Raw genomic sequence first — 25,189 nt, forward strand, 5'->3', positions numbered from 1 at the left:
GCCAAAGAATGTACTAATAAATATGGTCATACTGAAATTAAGAAACTCTGCCCAACAAGGCTAGACAGATGGCTTGGTGATTAAGAACACTTGCTGCTCTTGTAAAAAAAACCTGGGTTTGATTCTCAGCACCCACATGGTGATTCATATTCATTTTTAATTCTAATTTCAAGGAATCAGATGTCATCTTCTGACCTCCAAGAACACCAGGTGCACACGTGGTACATAGACATGAATCCAGCAACACAATCATACATATGGAAAAACCACATGTTTAAAAAAGAAAATATCCGCCGGGCGGTGGTGGCGCACACCTTTAATCCCAGCACTTGGGAGGCAGAGGCAGGCGGATTTCTGAGTTCGAGGCCAGCCTGGTCTACAGAGTGAGTTCCAGGACAGCCAGGGCTACACAGAGAAACCCTATCTCGAAAAAAAAAACAAACAACAACAACAACAACAACAACAACAACAAAAAAAAAAAAAAAAACAAGCAAAAAGAAAATATCCAGGGGCTGGAGAGTGGAGAGATGGCTCAGTGGTTAAGAACACTAACTGCTCTTCCAGAGGTCCTGAGTTCAATTCCCAGCAACCACATGGTGGCTCACGACCATCTGTAATGGAATTGGATGCCCTCTTCTGGTGTGTCTGAAGACAGCTACAGTGTACTCATATACATTAGATAAATAATTTTTTAAAAAATTTTTAAAAATCAAAAAAAAAAATGTAGAAAAAATAAAAAGACAAATCACATTTAGACACGATGCAAAACTGCTGATGGATCAGTAGCAGCATACCTGAGGAAGTCTACAAACCAATAAAGGCCAAAACCATGAAGCAACATTCTACAGGAAAAGAAATAGGGAAGATCCAGAAACACATGGAAAAAAACTTTTAGATGCAAAACACTTTGACACAATCTTATACTAATGAATGGGTACATTTAAGAATTGTCAGTGTTAGTGGTAGACCAGCTAGCGTGCCAGCACTACTGGTGGGCATCCAGACTGGCACCACCCCAGGAAAAAAAAAATCAGTGTTATCTCATAAAATTGAAGACACACATTGCTGTGACTGCATCACCAAACTGCAGAGACGCTCTCACTTGTGAGAACCAAGAGGCATCGTGAAGAGTCCACCAAACTCAATCAGCAAAATGATCTAGCTACACTGTAACCTTCCCCGCACAGGAGGGAGAAAGAATGGGCTGCCTTTAGAAAAGCTGTAGGAAGTGGAAACTGTAAAGGCTTCAAATTACCCATGACTAGGTACATAGTAGCATTTTTGGTAAAGCTCAAAGCTCAAAGCCAAGCAGTAACATTGCTCTTGAGGAAGAGATGACAAAACTAACTTCTTTCAAAAGCAAGAAGGAAACATAAAATTCCAGTGGAGATTAGGGGCACTCCTGAAGTTCCTATCATCTTTCTAAGGAAGTTTTTTTTTTTTTTTTTTTTTTTTTTAAATTCCACCATCTATTAAACATTCCTGTGCACTGAAATTGTATTGCTGAACAAGCAAACCGTTATTTTACCTTATTGTATCGATCTCTAAATACAAACAAACAATTCATACTAATCAACTGTAAATCACATATTATATTTAAAGACAAGCAGACTCAGACATGAGTTGATTTGTTGCTGGTAAGTACTAGAAAAGCACTGTGGGTAACTAGAACTTCCACTGTGAAGAATAATCCCCAGGGTCACTAGTGATCAGGATTAAGAATGAACACTACAGTACAATAACCTTTAAAGTATAGGAAAAACCTTTAGTGACTCTTACTTCAAAAATAAAGAGAAGCCATTTGTGGTGGCTCACACCTTTGATCCTAGCACTCAGGAGGCAGAAACAGATGGATCTCTGTGAATTCCAGGCTAGCCTGCTTGCTCTACAGAGTGAGTTCCAGGACAGCCAGGACTACACAGACAAACCCATAAAACACACACACACACAGAGAGAGAGAGAGAGAGAGAGAGAGAGAGAGAGAGAGAGAGAGAGAGAGAGAGAGAGAGAGAGAGAGAGAGCGCAATTTAGAATATATGGATGTGTATACATGTTTGTTAGTCTGTGTGTATTCATGGGAGAGAAAGAAGACAGTGCTGGGGACTGATCCCAGGGCCTGATGATAAGCTAAATACAAACTACCAGTGAGTTAGTTACATTCTCAGTGCCTGGAATTTATAGTTAATAAAACAGAAACAGAAAGTCTTCGCCTGAGAAATTTCATTATCCTAAAAAAAGAAACTTGGTATTATGAGTCCTGGTTTAAAAAAAAAAAAAAAAAAAAAAAAAAAGAGGCTTCTTAAAGGAAACAAGTCTACAGTTGGTTTCAGCTCTTTTCTTGTTCTGAGCGGAAGTTTAACAGAACAAAGGCCTAGGCAGGTCTCCCATTGTGCACAAGAGATGTCTTAAAACTGTGAGAAAATAATTCTGTGGCCTGTCTCCAACACTGAATGAATGTAGCTCTTTCTCTTCCAAAGCCAGGGTCTGGACATATTTAATTGTTGAACTTAGCCCTGTGCTTCACCGTCACGTTTAGAATGAAAACTTGTGATTCATCACGACAATGGAAGAACAGCAGATAACTCCCATTTCACAAGACCAGCACCTAAGCTCTAAACCACTGACCCAACAGTTCAAACAATGAAGCTCCTGGTCCCAACATGGTCAATATTGGAAATATTGGAAATAAGACCAATATATTCAAGACTCACTGAGGAGATGCACAAAGATGTTAAGTAACCCCTAAGGGCCAATAAGAGGCAGAATAAGCACTCTTTATCACACTGGCAGAAAGTGGAGAAGAGTTTACAGAGATTTCATTCTCAAAGAAGCTGGGACAGTAAAGCCCAGAATATCACATAGTACGTCCAAGCAAAGGGTTAGGTTTCTGAGCAAATGAAGAAAATCAGACCAAGAAACAGAATTAAAAGAAGTCAATTCAAAGAGATCACAATCCTTTAGAAAACAAAAAGAAGATGAAAGAAACCTACTGGCATGAGCTTTTAGGGCCACTCCTGAGAATGGTAACTTAAGAGTTCCTAGAAGTACTTACTTTATAAAAAAAAATAAAAATAAAAAGGGGGGCAGAGAGCACAGACGTCACCATATCAGCTCCTGCAGGAAAACAGAACTTACTTTTAACCCAGAAGGTATCTGAAATAAAGCAGCTTTATAAGCTAAAATCCCAACAAAACTACAGGGAACTTTAGAGGTGAAACTGGCCCTCTACAAAAACCTGAATTCAGGGTTGTGTGCAGGTGGCAGGGTGCTTGCCTACAGAGCAGAAAGCCTGGAGTTTGATGCCCCAATAGCACGTAAAACCTATAATCCCACACCTAGGAAGAGGAGGCAGGGGAATCAGGAGTTCAAGGCCATCCTCAGATACACAGTAAATTTCAGTTTAAAGCTAGACTGGATTACATGAGATTCTAGCTCAAAAAATAAAAATAAACCATTTTTTAAAAGTCAATCCAATTTAAAAAAAAAAACTGAACTGATGGAAATAGAAATACTTTCCTCTAAAGTATAAAATTTTTATATTTAGTAACCCATCCACCCAATGAAGAATAAATCTATTCAAATCCATCCTTTCAGCTGGACATAGTGGCATCCATCTTTAATCCCAGTCCTTGGAGGCAGAGGTGGGAATGTCTCTAAATTAAAAGCTATCCTAATCCTAATCTACTTAGAATAGCCAGTTCTAGACTAGCCAGGGCTGCACACTGATACTCTGTCTTGAAGGAAGGAAGGAAGGAAGGAAGGAAGGAAGGAAGGAAGGAAGGAAGGAAGGAAGGAAGGAGAGAGAGAGAGAGAGAGAGAGAGAGAGAGAGAGAGAGAGAGAGAGAGAAAAGAAAGGAAGGAAGGAAAGAGAGAGAAAGAAAGGAAGAGAGAGAGAAAGAGAGGGAGAGGGAGAGAGGAAGAAAGAAGGAAGTTCATCCTTTCAACATAACTAACAGAAGTTTGGCTTTCATTTATTTTATGTGTATAACTGTTTTGCTTGCATGTTTGTATGTACACTGTGTATGTGCCTGGTGCCTTAGAAGTCAGGAGAGGACATTGGAATCCCTGAAACTAGAGTTTAGGTAAGTGCTAGTCACCATGTGGGTGCTGAGAACTGAACCCAGGTCCTCTGCAAGAACAGCAAGTGCTCTTAACTGCTGAGCCATCTCTCCAGCCCTGCAGAAGTGTGTATTACAGAGCCTTATCCATTTTCTTGGATAATAACCAAGTCATCAACCGCTGGTTTTATGTTAAACGTTTACATACCACTAACTGTAGAAGTGGTACAACTTACAAGTATATATAACCAATGTGGTATGCAGCCATGATCTTTTATCTATAACTCTAAATTTTAACAAATTTTAAAGCACAGATGTTTTGTTTAATAGAATACGTGTGAGGCTATCTCAGTCTTTAATCGCCCTATTTCACATGACCATACGTCACAGCCAAAACACTAGTTATTGCATATACAATATACAACCATTTTCCTAAATCTATGATTTCATATGTTCCTAACACTAAGATTCCAGAAAGAAGACTGTGTGGTCACATGACCAGTGGATGACATAATGAGTGGTGTTTCTGAAACACATCTGGATTTTAAAACAGCTGCAATTCATCTGTCATTGCTGAAGGTAAACAGAATCAGAACTGTTGGCTAAATGAAGACTCATCCTGTGCAGATGGATCCTGTCAACATGTGGACAGATGTGCTCCACCAAGACGGATCTGACATGGATAGTCTAGTGATTTAGGTGTGCACCAACCCAGTAAGATCTCAGGGTCAAGGCAGCGACTAAGAGAACGAAGAGTGGAACCATCACATGAAAAGGTAAATTCTGAGGCTGACAGACTGTAGGAGACAGAGGGTCTCCTGGGAGATGGTGTCTTCTACCCAGGATAGGGAAGCTGTAACCACAAAATCCCAACAATGGGGTAATCTAAAGATGTGCAAAGAAAGCAGTAGCAGCTAAGAGGTGAATATGGATGAGGGATCTCAAGGCCCCATATCTAGATGAAGAACTAAAGGCAAATAAAAGGGCTGCTGAGAATGGGGTCAGCCTTCTTCAGGAACAAGCCCCATAATGGGTCGCCCAATTCAAAGTGGTGGGTAACACTAAAGGGCTCGTCAGCTTCTATTTATAAATGTGTGCATATATAAAAATAATTTAAAAACAAGAAACCATAAATTTGAGAGGGATTGGAGAGAAGAAAAACTCATATATGAAATTCTGAAAAGTAAAGAAATTTGGGGAGTTGTATTTCTTCCTTCTTTTTTTTTCTTTCCTTCTTTCTTTTTGTTGTTGTTGGCTTTTCTGTTTGTTCATGGTTGTTTTGTTTTGTTGTTTGTTTTTTGAAACAGGGTTTCTTTTGTGTAACCCTGGCTATCCTGGAACTTATTCTGTAGACCAGGCTAGCCTCAAACTCATAAACTCCTGCCTCTGCCTTCTGAGTGCTGGAACTAAAGGCATGCACCACCACCTTCTGGCTAATAATAAGTTTTAAATTAAAAAAATAATAAAAAGTGAATAAAATAAAAATAATAAAGTGAATTCTGCAAAGGCAAGGAGTGGTGGTCATGCTGAGGGAGAAGGATATAGGCCTTCCTTGGGAGGCTCTCGGAAGATCTAGGATTGTTAGGGCTCCTGGACTACTACATGCTGGCTGCTGTCCTCTAATGAGAAGGGATCTCGGAGGAAGACTCCACACAAAGACCACCAAGTGGGGAGAGGGGCGCTGCCACAGGGGAGCCGGCAGGTACAGCTGCAGGAGAAACGTTGGCATGCACCACTATCTGCCACAATCTGTTCTCATTGTCCTTGTCATAACAGTACCAATGACGTGTGCCCCTTCCAGATTTTAGTCTTAACTCTTAGATACAGTTCTCAACAGCGTGAACCTATTAGGAAGAGAGAAGTGGCCATCCCTCAAAAATCAACCCTACACAAGGAAGGCACTCTAAGGAGTGACAGACTATGACCATAGTCCCACATTCCAGATCGCCCTGAACCACTCACCACAGACCTGCCACATGAAAGAAAAACAGACATCAATGTTTTGCAAATGACTTTATTGTTGGGGTTCTTTGGTACAGGGGCTTAGTGTATACCGGTGTACACCCAGCAGTGCTGCGCTATTGCCAAGCTATACCACACACTTCATCCTATCCCAGACATCCACTTCAACCCTACCTAAAGGGAAACTCCATCTTGGGAAAACATAAACAAACTGCTGCTTCTTACAGTCATCTGTAAACTGTGGTCAGTGTCACAGAAGAATCCATTGAATTCATTCATCCAACAAGCTTTTCTGAGTACAGACTGCCAGACAGAGGACACCACACTGTGTATACACCAGAGACACAAAGTCAATGGAGGAGACAGTTTATGGCCGCTCTGTGCTGCCATTTTAAGCTCAGATTCTTTCTCCCAAGTCCCCAGCATTTTACAGTGTCTTCTGCATAATACACATTCTAAATATTCATTAGAGGGGCTAAGAAATCACTGAGTTTATGTTAGCTTTGGGGAATTCATTTAATGGGGTAAATCCAGGCCACAGTACCGCACCCCTCACCTCACAGGCCTGCAGCCTTTCTACTCAACTTCAGAATCAGATGAGCTATGGACCCGGCACAACATAAAGTCAAAACATATGTGGTGAGGGAGAGTTTGAAATAGCAGTCAGTCTTCCAGGAAGAGCTGAGACTCCACTAGACCTTTAGCAGCTGCATTTAGGGGGCAGTCGAGCAAAGTGAAGAGAGTCAGGGAAGAGTTAGGAAAGACAGAGCATCCCTGTAGTGTGCACATGCCCAATATGATTGAAATGTGAGGCAGTGCCAAGCACACAACCAGTGCTGCTTCTGCTTCTCACCAAAGAGGCCCAAATCTTCTTCCCTTCACATCTGCATCACCCCCTTGTGCTCACTGTCAAGGGCCTAAGCTCCTCTCTGTAGCCTCCTGACTTAATTTCATTGTTATGTAGAAGACTAGCATTTAAATGGCTGGTTCCGACAAGTCTCCCAATCATAGGATGAAAGAATCTCAATACTGGCAGGAACTGTAAAGGTCACCAGACAGTTGCTTCTGAGAAGGCATTTATATGGACTACTGACATCAGAGTTTCCATGCACTTTCTGTTCCTGTCACAGTGTAACTGTCGAGCTGCCCCACGTTGGGCACCAAAAATGTTACAACCCTCTCCACTCCACGAGTGGTGGCCACTGTTTCCCGGACCAAGCTGCTGCTCCGGTCTGTGGGTCAGGGTCTATCATGAGAAAGAGTGGGGATAAAGGGGAAGAGACTCGAAGAATGGAGACAAGACAGAGGTTCTGATCAAGTCTCAAGTCTCGTTTATTGTGTCTCTCTCTCCTTTATTGTCTCTCTCATTGTCTCCTGTATTCTCTCTATTGTCTCTCTATTGAAGGGAAATCTGGGGTATTTATAGGCTTTTGCCATGTGCCTTGTAAGCGCGTGGATATCACATGCCTTACAGGTGTGGATAAGACGTAAGCCTTACAGGGGTCTATAGTGTGGATAGCACATGCACCATGCGCCTTGCAGGCTTGGATACCACGTGCGCCTTACAGGCATGTATGGCATGGATAGCACATGGACAGCACGTGCCGTCCACGTGAACCACATGCCTTGCAGGCGTGGCTACCACGTGCGCCTTGCAACTGGGGGCAGTAAACAGCAAAACAAAATATGTGGGATATCAGAGTGTGCTTCAGCTGTTGTAGGCTGTTGAAAAACAAGTTTCATGTCAGGGTATATGGTTCCAGATGGCTGCAAAGTTAATGGCTGCTTTCTAGCCGCTTCTGATTAAAGTCGGCTCCCAACACAGTGTCCTGGGATTAGGATTAGGGATCTGTTGAAATGTATGTTCTCCTACTAGACCACATTTTTCTTTCTTCTCTTTGGTTCTTTGATTCTCTTTGGTTCTTAGCTATGCAGCCCAGACTGCCCTGGAAGTCTAAATCCTCCCACTAGGATGATAGCCATGCCACTATTCTCCTCAATTTCCACCTATTTTTTTTAACCTCCTATTCCTCCAGTACTCAATATTCAAGGCACTGCTTAAAGCCGTCTTTTAACTCAGCCATCACCTCCAGTCACTCGCTCATCCCACACACAGCCTCAGTGCTGCTTCAGACAGGACAAATCAGACTCTTAGATCCAAGTCACACCGCAGCCAGAACTACCTTCCTGTTTGAAAGGCAAGAATGCCACAACCTTTTTTTCCTTCACCTTCATTTCTATCTACTTTATTAGGCTTAATGTTTCCAACACATAAGAAAAATGAAGCGAGTCCCACATAAAACATCCCATGTGTTGAGTTTCCAAGTGCCCATGTCTGGAGCTGTCAGATGTTTCCCTGCAGATGTCTAATGCCTAGGCTCGTGAATGACCTTTCCTGTCCTGTCTTTTGTTTCTCTGTGCTTCCTCCTTGAGATTTCCTGTTTGACTAACCACACTTGGGTGTTCAAGATCTATGTGTCCATTATTCACTATAAAAGGGACTGGGGAAGCAACCAGCCAGTTAAAACACAAAATGATGTATGAACAAAACCAGCTGCATCTGAGCAGAAGGCCAAGAAGACAGTGGGGATCCAGGCAATCTGTGACTTTCAAATACAAGACCTATTTAGTCAGGCATGGTTAACAGGCTGCTGACTGGGGCACTGGAGGCCCATTTCATAACTGAGGATCACCAGAGCCATGAATGAATCTGCTTTCAGTTACTTCCAGCCATATCCTCAACACCACCCCCACCCACAGTCTGCCTCAAGGGACTGAAACTGCTTCTCTGTCTCTTTCTCTCACAGAAGAGTCAATACCAACTAAAAGGCTTCCAGAAAACGTTGACTTCCATTTTAGTTCCCAATCTAAAAAACAAGTTCTCAGGCCCTTCCCTAAAGCAGCCATGAAAGTAAAAGCAGGACAGATACAGATACAAAAACAAAAGCACAGGCAGCAAGTCCACATTCTCTAGACATCTTGAAGGTTTGTGTGGTTCCAGTCACCCCTAGTCATGGTCTACACCCACCACTGCCGTCTGGGCCAGCACATCCCAGTTTTACAGGGGATGTAATCTAAAACCAAAGCCTTCTCGAGATGTCTACCAAACCGAGTAGTTCCCATGTCCACCACAGGTTATTTCTTGGCATGTGGTAAAACTCTGACAACAGAAGTAAACACGCTTGAACTTCTAAATCGAAGCTGATAAAGTAAACAAATTTTATCACAGCTGCATTACAGATGTTTCCACAAACTTTCATAATCTGCAAAACTCTAAGAATTTGTAGTCTCTTGGGAATTTTCTATCCCATGCGTTTATCTAAAATATTCACTATAAATTCAAACTCTGATTAGAACTAATCTACAAAGTCAATCTGGGCACGAAGTCTCCTGAACGCAACACTTTTCCCATGAAGAGGTCTTAAAGCATCTAACATACATGATCAGTCCCTACCCCATAATCTTCAGCCCCAGGCCCCAGCTTCTTCCCACATCCAAAATGAACAGTAAGTTGCATGGAAAATTTCAGGATGCTCACTTGTCAAATTCTGATCTCACATTAAACAGCAAACCAGAAAATCAGCTAGGCATGGTGATGCACTACTTTAATCCCAGCACTTTGGAGGCAGAGGCAGGCCAATCTCTACACTAGTCATCCCAGTGAGTTCCAGGTCAGTCAGTTACATGGTGTGACGTGTCTTAAAAAAAACGAACCAAGAACCTCAGGGACTGAAGACATGGTTCAGCAGTTACGGACATTTGCTGCTCCTTCACAGGACTCAGGTCCAGTTCCTAGCACCTACAGCAGGCATCTTATTACTGTCCGTGACTCTGGTTCCAGGGGATTTAACACTCTCTTCTACCCCAACGCCTAAAAGCAACAGGCACACAAATCACAGGTGAAGTCACTCACTAGACCTATCAGACTATTTGTGTGCTGAGCAGGCACACCTGAGGGACACAGCTATGGAGATTAACTACAAGCCTGAGGTAACCATACCACCATTAATGGCCTATATTTTTATTTATTATTGTGTACACCTCCATGATGTATGTGGTGGGTACACATGCCATGATGTGTATGTGTACATGTGCATGTCTGTAGTTCAGAGAACAGCTTTGTGGCGTCAATTCTCTCTTCCTACCCTTATACAAGTTCCAAGAATCAGATTCAGGTCCCTAGGCTAGATAAAGTTTTCCACTGAGCCATCTCACCAGCCCCAATGTCCTTGGTATTAGATTAAAATAAATTAAACTAGAATCCTTTTGTCTAAACATTTTTAACAGCTTAAACTTCTCTGAGGACTATTTGAGTCTCGGGCTCCCAAGCTTGCCAAAGGTAATGCTGACCTGATCTCCTGTTCTCCTGTTCTACCTCCCAGGCATTACATGGATTTCGGGCATGTACATACACATACACACACACACACACACACACACACACACACACACGATTTACCTATATTCTCTATGAACTCCATAATTTCATTATTACTATTCTAGTTAGCCACTGTCTTAATTCATTTTCTGCTGCTATAAGAATACCTCAGACTGAGTAATTTATAATAAGCAGAAATTGACTTGGCTCAGAGTTTTGGAGGCTGAGACATCCCAAAGTCTGCTGGCAACTACCCGGTAAGGGTCTTCCTGTAGACTGTAACACAGTGGAAGCATCCCACAGCAAGAGCATAAATAAACCAGGAAGATCCAAACTCACTTTCACAATAAACCTACTGCCATGCCAAAGACACTTAGAGCAGGTCTCCATAAACTAAGCACCTCTCTCAACAAATGAACTTAGTAGACACATTTAAACCACAACAGCTGCCTATCCTAGATGTGATTGCCTCCCAGAAGCTAAGGTTCTGAAGGTTGTAGGTTAAGGGCGCAAAACTTAAGTTATATTATCAATCAAGTAATTTTACATTGCCAAGGTGCTATCTCTTATTCCTAAGATGGTCATACATTTTGGGAATCTGCAGGCGATCTCTTCCTGCCTTTAATTACAGTGTGAGCTGAAGGCGGGAAATTATTACCTCTAGTCCCCACCAACTCATTCCATGTTCTCACTACACCCTTTCTATGCTCTTCTCTTGGAAGAGGTAGGACGTTTTCATGTTCTCTGAAAGCAGCTGATGGAATACCTCTGAGAACATATTTATGCTTCAGTATTTTACCAATGGGGAGGAGGGGAGAGGAGCAGGAGTGGAGGCATTAAAACCAGTGCTCACTTCCCCCACCCCACCCCACTTCTGTGCAGCTTAGAGTGCCACCCTATCCCACAAGAAAGGAAACTCATCAAAGCATTTAAAATTCTCAGTGCTTCTTATGCGGTGGTGTAACCACATTCTCCACACAAGGGCAGAAAGAAGGCAGGGGCTAAGTGGGACTGTCTGTAAGGAAAGCAGAAAGGGTGGACAGAAACACAGAAATTCATCAGGCAGCTCAAGCCTGGAGAGCTCTGGTTAGAAGTCTTTGGGTCATCGTTGAGTTTGTTTGTTTGTTTGCTTGTTTGTTTGTTTGTTTGAATCTTCAATTCAGAGTGGAAGTGAACCATGACAGAGAGAGGCCTAAAACCTACTGCAAAACACAAGCCCTACAGGGCAATTATGGCCCGTTCTCAGAAATACAGCCAAAACAAAAAAATAGTGACCTTCAAATGAACCTTAGCTCCCTGATGCTCTCGAAAGATTAGAAAGACGGAGGTTGATAGCTTGGCAAATTTGCACCAACAGAAATCAAGGTGAAAGGCATGCTCTGGAACCTGAAAGATGGAAACAGCGACAAAGGAGAATTCCTGGAGTACAGCAGCTATCTCTCTAATCAGTCAATAAAAATTCTCATGAGAGCTACTCAGCAAACTTGAGGAACAGAGGCACACAAAGCCATCATGGAAGGGTCAGAATTTACTGGGAGCAGAGGGGAAACAGATGAGACCTGGAGATCAACCCGGCCGACTTTAGGCCTTATCTTCAGTGATGTCAGATAAAAGGAACAGTTGAACTGAGCTCAGCAATTCAACAACCAGAAAGGAGAAGTGGCCAAGGCTGGAAATTAGATAAGGTGGCATTCGCCCATATAATCAAAGTTTACTGACCGCCCTTCAGAATAGTAGATGGAATACTTTCCCCTTCCTATTAGGAGACATTGACAAAACCCAGGGCCTCATTCTGAAATTCAGTAAATTCCTTCCACATTCCAAGAGGCATAAGACTAAAATATTACACAACTAGTTAAAGTACTCCGAACCTAAATGCTGTCCCTTTAAGAGAGTTCCATTTACAAATCAGTATAAAGCCCTCTTTTTAAAAAAAAAAAAAAATCCAAATCCAGATTTTTTGAGCAAAGTCAGAGACACGAGGCTTAGCTCTCTGACAGAGTCACTTGGTCCTTTGCCCAGTTTAAGGTCTCTATAGTTCACTGCCTCTCATGTGCCAAGTCTGCTCCCAGGTGGCAGAGTGGCAGGGACAAAGCATGTGAGCTCTGTGAGCTCAGGAGTCCACCAACACCCACCTGTGTGACCACAGGAAAACCACGAATCATCTCACCTCATTCTTCACAGAGATATCAGCTCTCGAGACGGAAGAACTCAGAGGCACCGAGCACGGGGGTCATTACTCTGCCTTCTTCACTTGCTCTTAGCCGGAACGACTAAGAAGCAATCCTCGCTTTCTTCTGCTAACCAGTTTACAAGCTGAAACCATCTGCATTACTCCACGAAAGGCAAACCATGCCTTCACAATTACCTGATTATTTTTAGAATTTTTATTCTAATTTGTGTTTAGAATATTTATGCTCAAACAATCCAACCTTTCTGGAAGGTCCTTCATTCATGTCCATTAGCTTTTTTCAAAACCCAAGAAGCTTTTCCTGGCTGGCTTCTCTCTCACCTCCCAGGTGCTCTGCAGGCACTCCCCAGCACTCTGAAAGTCTCCACCGGATCATCTTTCCTATGGATGAACGTCTCTGTCTTAACCTCTCAAACACATCACAAATTCCCTCGGGATACAGCAAATATCTTCAATATCCATTACATATTACAAAACCCTTAAAGGAAAATTTTTCTCCCTGGCTGACAATTAAATAATGTCTTTGTTCAACAAATAGAATCTCAATGCAACAAGCTCAAGGCATTTTGAGTGGGGGAGGGGAGCTCCTCACATAACTAGTAACACGTTAGAAAGCTTCACACACTTCTCCAAAAAAGCCACACAATTCAAGCTTGAATGTATTGTACCTAATAGACTCCACCACAAGTCACTCCCTAGTACAGGTTTAAAGGAATGAAGATTAAGTCAGCATGGCAGAGAACACTTGCAGAATAATTCATTTTCACCCTGGGAATCAGAGAGTACACTATTTAGAAATAAATAAATAAATAAAATAAATCCTTGACCTTACTACCACACACACACATCCTTAGTCTGCAAACCTGGGACAACAACCACAAGCTTACAATTTTACATCAACCTGAAGCATCAACCAAAACCACAGCCTGCTTCAGAGGACACTCACCCTGCACACTCCTCCTGCTCTGCTTCCAAGGCTGGCCTTCAGAACAGCTGCCCTGAGAACTCACACAGGCTGGTAGTCAACTGGAATGAGCTGGCTCACTTGTTCTCAACAGATATTGGTTGGTAACTATTAATGCCAGTGACTTCCAGGCAAAGAAAATGAAAATAAAGCAACAGTTCTTTTGCTCTCCCAAATCCTGTGCTTGCCTATTTTGAGCCAAAACGAATTCCTTAAACAAATCACCTATATATTATGAGCTATAATTAGTTAAAAGCACATCTGTAATCTCAGCAGTTGGAAACTAGCAGCAGAAAGATTGCTTCAAGGCCAAAGCGAGGGTGAGCTAAGTAGCTACATAGTAAGTTTGAGGCTAGCCTGGACTACATAGCAAGATCCTGTCTCAAAAAGGAAAAAAAAGAGCAGAGGAAGGGAGGAAAGGAAGAAAAGGGGGAGGGAGGGAGGGAGGGAGGGAGGGAGGGAGGGAGGGAAGGAGGGAGAAGAGTGAGAGAGAATGAAAAACATGAAGGCCGGGCAGTGGTGGCACACACCTTTAATCCCAGCACTTGGGAGGCAGAGGCAGGCGGACTTCTGAGTTCGAGGTCAGCCTGGTCTACAGAGTGAGTTCCAGGACAGCCAGGGCCACACAGAGAAACTCTGTCTGGAAAAACCACAAAAAAAAAAAGAAAAAAAGAAAAAAAAAGAAAAGAAAAACATGAAGACCTATTCTGAATCAAGTTTTCCACCAATTTTTCCAAACAAAAAGATGAGATAAAATGGGAGAAATAATATAATAGTTCACTGTTGCCTTCAACACAACAGGAAGGCACTCCACAGCTGGAAGACAAAGACTAAAAGGGGGAGCTGCAGGACAGAATCCCTCAAGTCTGGAAGAAAACAAAGCACATCCCTAGTTCACCTCCCAGCCAGAGGTGCTCCTCCCACATGAGATCTGAGTGTGCATTGTCCAAAAAAGAAATAGTGGCTTTATTTTATTTCATGAATATGTAGCTGCAGAGGGCACCAGACTGACTGGGTCCAGTTATTTTAGGCTGGCCCCTGGAAGACTACAGGGGAAAGAGATGCCGATGAGACTTCAATAAGCTTTCTGGAGGCCTCTATTAAGCAAGCTGTCAATTTTAAGCCCAAATGAACAAGCATCTAACTTTATCATCTTACAAGAAAGGAGCTTGCAAATCCCAGAGAGGCCTGCTTACGAATCTCAGGGCGAGCCACCAAAACAGGGCAACAGAAACCCTGGTGCACTGCCATCTTGAAACCTTACGCTGAAATTAACCATTCAAGGTAAGACAGGCTCATCCCTTATCTTTAAGTCTCAGGAATTTGGAGCAGTGAAAATAAACAAACAGCTCTGCTCTAAACTTTGACACTTCTCCCTAAAACCCAGAGGACAGCAGCAGGGCTGCCAATCAAGTCCAGCTGGAGATGAGACCCCAGCAAAGGCAGGCTCTGTCCCACGTCCTGTGAGCTCTCAGCTTCTACCAGATGACCGTCCACCTGCCTGACCACCTCAACACAGAACTACAGTCTGCTCAGCATCTACAGTTGTTCACGGCCACACCAATGCTCATCTTCCTCTGTGCCACCATGCTCCTCTGTGTCCATCAACAACTCAATAAATACAACCAACGCCATAAGTGAGAAGCACACTCTTTCCCTCCGATGACCTCATAATCCACTACAGGGAGCTTTCCAACAACAGTCTGGAAGACGGCTGAGCAGTTAAGAGCACTTGCTGCTCTTCCAGTCAGGTATGGTTCCCAGCACCCACGTGATAGCCGATAACTGTTTGTAACTCCAGGTCCAGGGGATCCACTGCCATCTTCTGACCTCCATGAGTTCCTCGTATGTGTGAGATACATACATGCAAGCAAAATACTCTTAACATAAAATAAAAAATACGTAAGAATTTTTACATTAGCTGACTTCCAGTCACATTATAGTCTTAATTTTTACTTTAAAAAAAAAAAAAAAAAAAGACAGACATACATTGGGGGCTGGAGAGATGGCTCAGAAGTTAAGAACACTCAGCTCTTCCAGAAGTCCTGTGTTCAATTCCCACCAACCACATGGTGACTCACAACCATCTGTAATGGGACCTGACACCCTCTCCTGATGTGTCTCCTGGTCTTCAAAACAGACTCAGTGCACTTGTATACATAAACTAAATAATTTAAAAAAAAAAAAAAAAAAAGACAGACAGACATGGAGGTGGGTATGGTAGTTCACATCTGTAGTTTCAGGCTAACCTAGGCTACATAGTGAGTTCAGGTCAGCATGGGCTACAGAGTGAGATCCTGCCTCAAAATACAAGATAAACTAAAGAGACAGTTCTTTCAAAATTCTGTATTAGTGTTTCTAAGGTTCCACATCAGATTAGTGACGACACTGACACATGCCGCAGGGAAACAGAGAACACACAGGAGCTCATCCACAGCACTGCTCTGAAGAAGGGAATCCATGTGTAATCCTCTAGTGCATGTGTAACTCAGCCCTCATTTACTCACCCCTCCAACACCTACTGAACATTCTGCCAGACACACTGAAGACACAAAAGTTCCAGCTTCCATCCAAATGGTTAAGTGGGCCCTCTCTGTATTTGCATTTCTTAATTAACACTTACTGTAATATAACAGGTCAGCAAAACTGTGCAGTGAGGACCAGTGACTACTTCAGCTTCTATAAGCAAAAACATACAATTACTCAGCTCTGCCTTCATAGTACAAAAACAGCCTTAGTGTTATTAAATGAGTTTAATTTTGTTCTAGTAAAACTTTATATATACTATAATTTGAATTTCATGTAATTTTCTTTTTTTTTTTAATGTTTATTTATTTGAGTACACTGTCATTGTCTTCAGACACACCAGAAGGGGGCATCAGATCCCGTTACAGATGGTCGTGAGCCACCATGTGGTTGCTGGGAATTGAACTCAGGACCTCTGGAAGAACAGTCAATGCTCTTAACCACTGAGCCATCTCTCCAGCCCCTCATGTAATTTTCAAGTCACAAAATATTATTCTTCTGTTTGATTTTTTTAAACCCATTTAAAAGGCATAAGCTACTTATAGCTCACTGCTCATACAAAACTAGATGGCCAGGCTGAGATTTGAGTAAGAGGGGTGTAGTTTTCTTACCCCCAAATCTAGGAATACAGACTCCTTCATCTATAGCTCAGAGTGGCAGGGGGCCAGGTCCTAGGAATCACTGTCCATCAGAAGTGCTCAGGCACAGCAAGCAATTAGCAAGGGTTAATTTTATTTAACTAAATGATGGCAAAGTACCAGACCTACCTTCAAAGAGTATGACCGTCTGGGAAAAGTGGTACATGTGAGCTCAACTTCGTGTGGAGGCTGAGGCAGGAAGACAGCTTAAGGCCAGGCATTTCAGGACAGCCTGAGCAATGTAGCCAGACCCTGTCTTAAACTAAAACAAAACAAAATCACGAAGACTTTCAATATGACCTGGAGGCAAAAATAGGCAAGTCAGGAAAGAGATTAACAATATATGATGACAGATACTGACAGGGTGGTTTAACAGAAGCCATGACCCAGGAAGTGGGACAGAAAGAGGGAGAAAGAAACCTGGAAGAAGCCCTGCCTACCTGAGTTGCTAACACCTGAGAGAAGTGTTCCACATGGAAGGACAGTCCTTTCTGCTCAGAAGCGATAAAAAAGAAGTTGTTGAAAATATTCAGAGCCTCCACACCTACCCAACAGGACAAAGGCTTTCCACATCTTGCCAGAAAACCTGAGGAGCCACCTAGGAAATTTTCACCCAGACAGGGTGGTTTAACAGAAAGCATATCCCAGGCCATTATAGATAAGATACGCATTTTAGATCTACTGGTCATTCTGAAATATGAAATACATAGACTCAACTACTGATAGTCCCCAACTTCTGATGGGTTGGTTGGCTTGGATTTGAGTTTTGGGCATCACCAGGCTGGATTCTGACTTGACTTCTTTCTGGGATACACCTAATGCAGTACTCTTGATCAATAGTGGGAGGGAACAAAGAACCGCACGCAGCTCTGCATTAGCTCCTCAAATACAAGCACTAACCACTACTCTGCAGGGCACTGTTGCCTGGTATGACGCCCAGTAGGCTGCATGCACTACAAGCACTTTCAGGATGCAGTGTTAAGGGCACAACCCCATTGAAAACTGAGAGAGATCTGCATAAGAATCTGCACGTGAAGCCTAAAGATCACTATTTGTCAAGACGTGGAAATAATCAGGTGAAAGTTAATAGAGTCCACACTGGGTTTGAGTTGGACAAAACAGTAAGAAGTAAGTCAGGGACTGGAGAGATGGCTCAGTGGTTAAGAGCACGGACTGCTCTTCCAGAGGTCCTGAGTTCAATTCCCAGCAACCACATGGTGGCTCATAACCATCTGTAATGGGATCTGATGCCCTCTTCTGGTGTGTCTGAAGACAGCTACAGTGTAATCATAAAAATAAAATAAATAGCTGGGTGGTGGTGGCACACGCCTTTAATCCCAGCACTTGGGAGGCAGAGGCAGGCAGATTTTTGAGTTTGAGGCCAGCCTGGTCTACAGAGTGAGTTCCAGGACAGCCAGGGCTACACAGAGAAACCCTGTCTCGAAAAACCAAAAAAATTAATTAATTAATTAATTAATTCCTTAAAAAAAAAAAACAGAATTAGTAAATTAATTTTAAACATGGCTCCACCCAGCCATCCCATAGCAATCATATCAAGGTCTCTAGACCTGAAGGAAGAGCTAACCTGAAACACAACTTAACATTTGCATATGGTAAATGACAGTTCCCTCAGGGACAGTGTGTGGTGTGTAGGGATAAGAATTTAGGGATGTAAGTAAAAAAGGAACGACAGTCTATGAGACATCAAGGAAGAGAACCAAAGTAGTCTGGATCTCTGAATCAATCTGTATGTGAGCTTTAATTTACTTTAATTTAATTTTTTATTTTATGTACATGCATACACTGTCGCTCTTCAGACTAACCAGAAGAGGGCATTGGATCCCATTACAGATAACCATGAGCCACCCTGTGGTTGCTGGGATTGAACTCAGGCCCTCTGGAAGAACAATCAGTGCTCTTAACCTGAGCCTGCTCTTCACCCCCCCTCCCCCGCCACTGAGCTTTTATTTTAAAGGAATAAACCAGACACTCTTTTAACTCTTTTAAGAGATTTGCTAGAGAAACTATTAGCTGCAGAGAACAATCTACTAAGGAGTCCAGGACTTACCTGTCCCAGGACGCCTAGGATCATAACTACAGGACCCTCATGGTCGCCTTCATGGGGTTACAAGAAATCCAACCACTAACAATCTGGAGGAGATATATATATATATATATATAATTAATATATTAATATATATTAAAATATTATTATAAAGACCCCCTTGCTATAATATGACAAGAGCATTACAACTTTAAATTCCACTTAGATGCACATAAGCTCTTAGAAAAGGGCCGTCAATCTTCCACGCCTTCCTATCAGGCTCTGTGGCGTTCACTTCTTAGGTATTTTAAAAATGTTTACGGAATATCTGGCAGTAATATGAGAATGTATGCACACATCGAGGGGGGGCATGATAAAAAGCATACCCAGCTTCCTAAAAGAATTTAGGACTGAAATAACCCAATGTCACGCCTCCGACACCAATGTGATGGAGGATAAGCTGATGGAGCGAGAGCCTCAGAGCTCTAACTTTTCCTCTGATGTGTCTGCTTTCTTCTAGGTGCCTAAGAAAAAAATGGGGAGAAGGAATTTGCAGAGAAAGCAGTGAACTGTAGCAGAGGGACGACTTTTATAAAACCATTCAGCAACTACTGGCCATTAAAGAACAGCTCCTGGACTTCTCAAGTTGAAACCTGTAAAATGTAAATCAGGCCTTTGTGAGACAAACGAAAATAGTGTCCCCTCAGGGTGCACAAATACCACAGTGAAGTCACCCGCTTGAGCTACTTGACGACCATAGTCAGAGCCTATATTACAAAGATTTTCCCATGAGAAAAGGAAACTTTGCTGTTTGTTTCATGTTAAATATTAATACACACTCATAGGAGGACCAAATCGCTTTCTGTGTTGATTCTGATTTACACACACACACACACCCCACTTCATATAAATGACACCATCCATCCCTGAAGCTGATGAAGTGCCTGGGAACTGGGTTGCAATGCTAACTTTGGAAATTCCATAAACTTCAACTGAGTTGCTTATATAAAACAGTTTCTCGACCTAATTGTTTTAAGAATGAGAAAAGGTTACCTTTGTGCAAGATCAAGATCCCACCTGCCAAGTTTCCATCCACAGTGATTACTAAATTAATTAAAGGGACTGTTTAAATAAAATAAAATCCTCAGCTACAGTACTTTCAATGAGTCCCTGGATATTGTTAAAACTTACTTACTACAGTGTTAATATCAAAGGTAAATGCTACACTTTTAAATAGCAACTAAGTAATCAATACCAATTACTCAGGAAAGTCTGAAAGCTAAAAGCAAAAGAAGACTTACTTTTAGGAAAGGGCGCCTGGCTGAGACATCTCTCTACAACAGGCAGAAAATACAGTTGTCGATCCCAAAGCAACATTAACCCTTCATATCACAAAGATGCACTGTGCCCTGAACCCTACTATATTACTATATATTGAAGTTTAAAAATGGCAGTTGTCAGAGTCCATGCTTGTTTTCCTGGATTTTTTTTTTACCTCAGATGATGAGTATTGTATGCAAGGACCTAATTTATACCTGCCAAATGTTAAGACACGTTCCCCAAAAGGTACCAGCTAAAATGATCATGCAACCCAGTACATGAACATGTCTGAAGGATTACATAAAAATCTGTCATTATGGTCTCCTGGGTGTGTAGCTTAGCAACTAAAGACAAACTGACTATTTGCTATATTTATTATTTGAATATATCTAGTCAATGTTTTATTTTCATAATAAGTGACTCATGACTATTGCCAAAACATGTATTATGTATGCATGTACGCATGCGCGTACACTCATATATGTATGTATGTGTGTATATGTGTGTGTATGCATGTGTGTATATAATTTTTTTAACTACTTAAGCATGATCTGATTTGATTTTTTTTCTCTCTAAATTTTGAGACAGGGTCTCACTATGTAGCTCTGGCTGGTTTGGAACTTGCTATGTAGTCAAGGTTACCCTTGAACTCCTAGAATCCGCCTATGGTAGCCTTCCAGAATGCTCTAACACACCCAACCCTGGACTTGATTTGTTTTCAAGGTTTGCAGTGAGTACAGGTCACCATGGACAGACAGACAGGCTGGCTTGTAGAGGCTGGGCCCACTCTCACTCTCAGTCACTGCAGTTTCACATGCTCTGGAGGGGCACGGCACAGTACGCATCACTTGTTTAAGGGTATGTGAAATGTGAACTGGATGGGAGATTTAACGGATACACAAAACAGTCATGGTACTTGACTCCATGGGAAATAATTAGTTAGCTACAGCCCACAGAGTAACTGGAGTCAAGGAGTGAATACGCTGAATATCAAAACATTCAATCCTTGCCTACCTGCCCTAAATTGTTGAGCACAGCATTCATGCATATATACCCAGTCATTAAGAAAAGAAAAAAAAAAAAAAAAAAAAAGGTGGGACGGAAGCCAGAAACATCAACCCCCAAGACACGTAAACTCTCCCCTCCCCAGTTTACTCCACCACACACTTCCTCCAGGACTTCATTTCCAACCCAAAACAAGCAAAGTAAGTCTAGTCTAGTTTTCATAAATTGTCTATAAAGTGTAAAGCACGCTGCTGTGAAAATATTTTAAACCTTTTCTTAGGAGTAAACCCACTGGGCGTGGCGGCTCACACCCTGAATCCCAGTACTCTGGAAGCAGAAGCAGGCGAATCTCTATGAGTTCAAAGCCACCCTGGTCTACATAGTGAGTTCCCAGACAACCAAAGTGAGACCCTGTTTTATGAATGTCATTAAGCAACCAACTGAAGGATTTTTCAGCAAAATCAAGTCCAAACATATAGAAAATGTCATGTTGCCGTCCTAATGAGATGGAAGAGTTCTTTGGCCTTGTTATTAACATGGCCTAAAGCTAATATATCTAGCTCCCAACAGTAGCAACCTGGCTGTTGTCTCTTACCCTACCACTTATGCTGCAACAGAGACTTTAGCAGAGAGTAGTCTGTCTCCCTCTGCAATCACCTGAAACAAACCTCAAGTTCCTTATGCCTAGAGAAGGAGGAAAGCAGAGACTGACAGCCTATTGTTCAGAACTTTTCAACTGCATCTCAGGCACTTGGGGAGACATCAAGGCCTTGCCTTTTCTTTGAATTTTGTTTCTTTTTTTAAATCTGAAAACGAAGACTTCAAGGAGATTCAGAATTGAATATTTAAAAAAAGTAAAAAAATTTAAAAATAACTGGACATAAATTATAGAACTTAAAAATTCTGAAGATACTTAAAAGAACTCCCGGGGATCTTGGGAAGCCGAGTGTCTCCCACTGGCTTGAGAAAGGCATCTGGCCAAGACATCACATTTACACTTCTGTGTAGTTCCAATGCCTTTTCAAAACTGAACTCATTCGTTTCTTTAATTACTGAAAATCGGACGCCTCACACTTTCATTTATAAACTTGTTTTCAAAAAAGTTCCATCGGTGACTCATCTACAAATAAAAAGGCGGCAGTAAATACTGCTCTCCTAAACCTTACTCCACACACAGTAATTTACACTTTCAAGGCACTTTAAGTCATATTCTTTCTCTGAAAAACATTCCCTGATAGTATAATGTTTGGTGTATTGAAGAGGAATGGAAAGAAAACTACAAAACCATGATCAAAGGATGATCTGCCTGCAAAATGTCCCTTTCAAATGTCCCAGATGTTATTCGCTCCGTAGAACTGCCATGCTTTGGACAGGCTTGGGGCAGTTTGCTCTCCTCGGAAGTTCTTTAGTACCAAGAACTGATAAAAACCCAGGGCTCCAACGGAATGGAAGACAGGTTCTACACGTCGACAATCAGTTTTTCACACTTAATGTTGCACTACTGAACACAGCAATGGCATTTTCTGCTCCCTTGTCTGTCTCGAAAGTAAAGAAAACATCCCTACGTACAGCAGAAATGTTGATCCATTCAGATTATCACAGCCTTGCTCACCCACAGTTCTGCCATGAAGTCTCCTACTACACAGCCCTCTCCTGAATTCTAAAACACGCGTTTCCACACTTGCTTTAGATCAAAGCAAAAGGGAAGACATCCAGGAGAGTCTTTGAGCCTTTTTACACCGGAACAAAACTGACCGCAATTACAGTGAGTGTCTTCATTACCTTTTTTGTTTTCTCCCTACCAGGATAAGCAGTGAAACAGCTCTTAATTAAGGCTGAACAGCTCTGAAGAACAGTAACTTTAAAAGTGAACTACTTTAATTACACATAGAAATACCGGCAGTAAATGCATTTGCTCCCCTCAAATTCCCTTATCAGAACTAAGAGCAATCATTCTCAACCCTGGAGACAGACAATTAAACATTTTAAAGACAAGTGTTGGAAGGTGGACCTTCAAGACTCTAATGTAAGCATGCTATGTGATAGTCCCGTCCTGCCAGGATGAGAGTTTCATTAGCGCCTCAGGGTGGAAAAGGGGGTGGGGGTGTTTGTCCAAAATCCTAACTGCTGAAATAAAAAAGAATCAATGGAACGAGAATCCGGTTGGGCTAGAAAGAGTAAGAAAAGAGAAAGATGCTAGCGTGGGACATGATGGCCCTCACCGGATGTTCAAAGCGAGATGAATTTTAGAAGTTGGAGAAAGGAATTTCTGTGTGTGGCCCACGCTGGAGAACAGAGCGTCAGCACGCGGCTGGACTGGCCCCTCAGGCCGGACCAGCAGCTCCATGGAGGCAGCCCCGAAGCTGGACCGTAAGCGAGTAGTGGGGACAGGGCTGTCACTGCTTACCCAGGTGCAGCGTGAGGTTGATGGAGTTGGGGTACTGCACCCCGGCCAGCATAGTCTGGCTTTGCCACCAGGTGGTGTCGGCCTGGTTGTTGTAGTCGGTCAGGAAGGCTGCCCCGTGTTGCAGGTGTTGCTGGCCGGCGTCGCACAGGTGACAGGACTTGGTGACTCCGGTCACTCCAGTCTGCACGCAGTACTCCTCGGGCGGAGTCCCACACGTGTTGGTAGCCACCACGGTCACATTGAAGGCGGCATTAACAAACTCCGGCATGCAGCGCTGCGGCCGGCCGCCCTCATCCGCGCACTCGTCCATGGCCGCCCGGACACAGCCCGCCACAGCCGCCAGCACAGCCAGCAGCGGCCACAGCCGCCCCCGGGGCTGCAGGGCCAGCGCGGCCCGCCCGCCGCCCGTCATCCCGCTGCGCGCGGGCCCTCGGCAAAGGCTAGGGTGCCGCGCTCCACTCGCCTAGCGGCGTGCCCCAAGGCCGATCCTCCGCTGCGGGCCGAGGCCGGGTTGCGGACCGGGCTGGAGGCCGAGAGCCGGACGCAGAGCGGATGGGTGGGCGTCTAAGCGAAGATCTCGCTACCTCCGCTGCCTCCCGGTAAGCAGCCTGCACTCTGCGCCGACCCCCGACTTCCGAGCGCGCACTCGAGAGCGCGCCCCAGGAGGAAGGAGCAGGGGGTGGGGTCTGCCCGGTGGGGTGGGATCTGGCGGTGGAGAAAACCCAAGACCGGCCTCCTCGGCAGCTCACGCGGGCCAGGAGCTGCTCCCCACCCTACGGGTCCTCCCCAGCGACTCCCGGCGGCGGCAGTGGCAACCGCTGGCTCTCCGGCCTGAAGGGCGGTGGGCCAGAGAAGCGAGATGGGAGGAGCGGGAGCAAGAGGGAGGGGCGGGAGCAAGAGGGAGGGGCGCGAGGTGGGCGGGGCGGTGGAGTCGGTGGGCGGGGCGCTAGGTGGGCGGGACCGGCAGCAAAAGGGAGGGGGGCGCGAGATGGAAGAGGCAAGGGGTCAAGTAGGAGGACTTCTGGATGGGCGTGACTAGAGGTGGGCTGGGCGAGGGGGTAAGAGGGAGGGGCCCAAGGTGGGCGGAGAGGGAGCGTGAGTGAAGGAAGAAGGGCGGGACGTGGGGTGTGGGGTGCGGGGCGGTGCATGCTGGGAGGGCAGGGGCTTCGGTGGAGATCAAGCACCCAGTTGGGAACCTTCATCCAGGTCGTGTTCCTTAGAGGATCTTGCCCTGGAGGGTATGAGACTAAGAAGAGGTTCTTAAAGGGAGACTCAAGTGGGTGAGGTGGCCCGGAATCCGTCTTTTTAATTTCATGAGGACTTGGACCCTGGCCCAACCAGATGTCAGTCCTTACGGTATAGCTCAGCCACTACCTGACCTGAACCACAGCACAACGGTGCGGTGGCCTGCGTGACTTCTTCCTCCCCAGCCATCCCGGGCGTGCCTCCTGTATCACGCGGGCCAAGCCCTACCCACGCTGAGGCGAGAGATCCGAGGTGTCCAAGGGACTGGATCCCTGTGGGACACAGGGCTCGATCTCAGCTTCAGAGATTTTTTTTTCTTCAGAGATTTGTGATTTCTTTGCTCTAAATTAAAGTGTGACTGTCATTTACCCCGGCAAGGAAGGAAGTGAGAAGGCTGGGAATGGAATGACATTTTCCCCTGGATACGCTTTGAAATTCTTCCATTCTGTTG

The 25,189-nt window shown here is 43.8% G+C and overlaps 1 protein-coding gene across 1 annotated transcript in view; it reads right to left on the reverse strand.

Annotated features, from left to right (window-relative positions):
- The window catches only part of Lamc1 (laminin subunit gamma 1), a 110,888-nt gene extending 86,556 nt beyond the window's left edge, over positions 1-24,332 (reverse strand). The window contains exon 1 of the mRNA XM_034513056.2: positions 23,494-24,332. Within this exon, the coding sequence (XP_034368947.1) occupies positions 23,494-23,905 (412 nt within the window). The 5' untranslated portion in view covers positions 23,906-24,332. The remainder of the gene's footprint in view (positions 1-23,493) is intronic.
- Between the last annotated feature and the right edge of the window lie 857 nt (positions 24,333-25,189).

This window comes from Arvicanthis niloticus, chromosome 10 (assembly GCF_011762505.2).
Source record: "Arvicanthis niloticus isolate mArvNil1 chromosome 10, mArvNil1.pat.X, whole genome shotgun sequence".
Classification (NCBI taxonomy): domain Eukaryota; kingdom Metazoa; phylum Chordata; class Mammalia; order Rodentia; family Muridae; genus Arvicanthis; species Arvicanthis niloticus.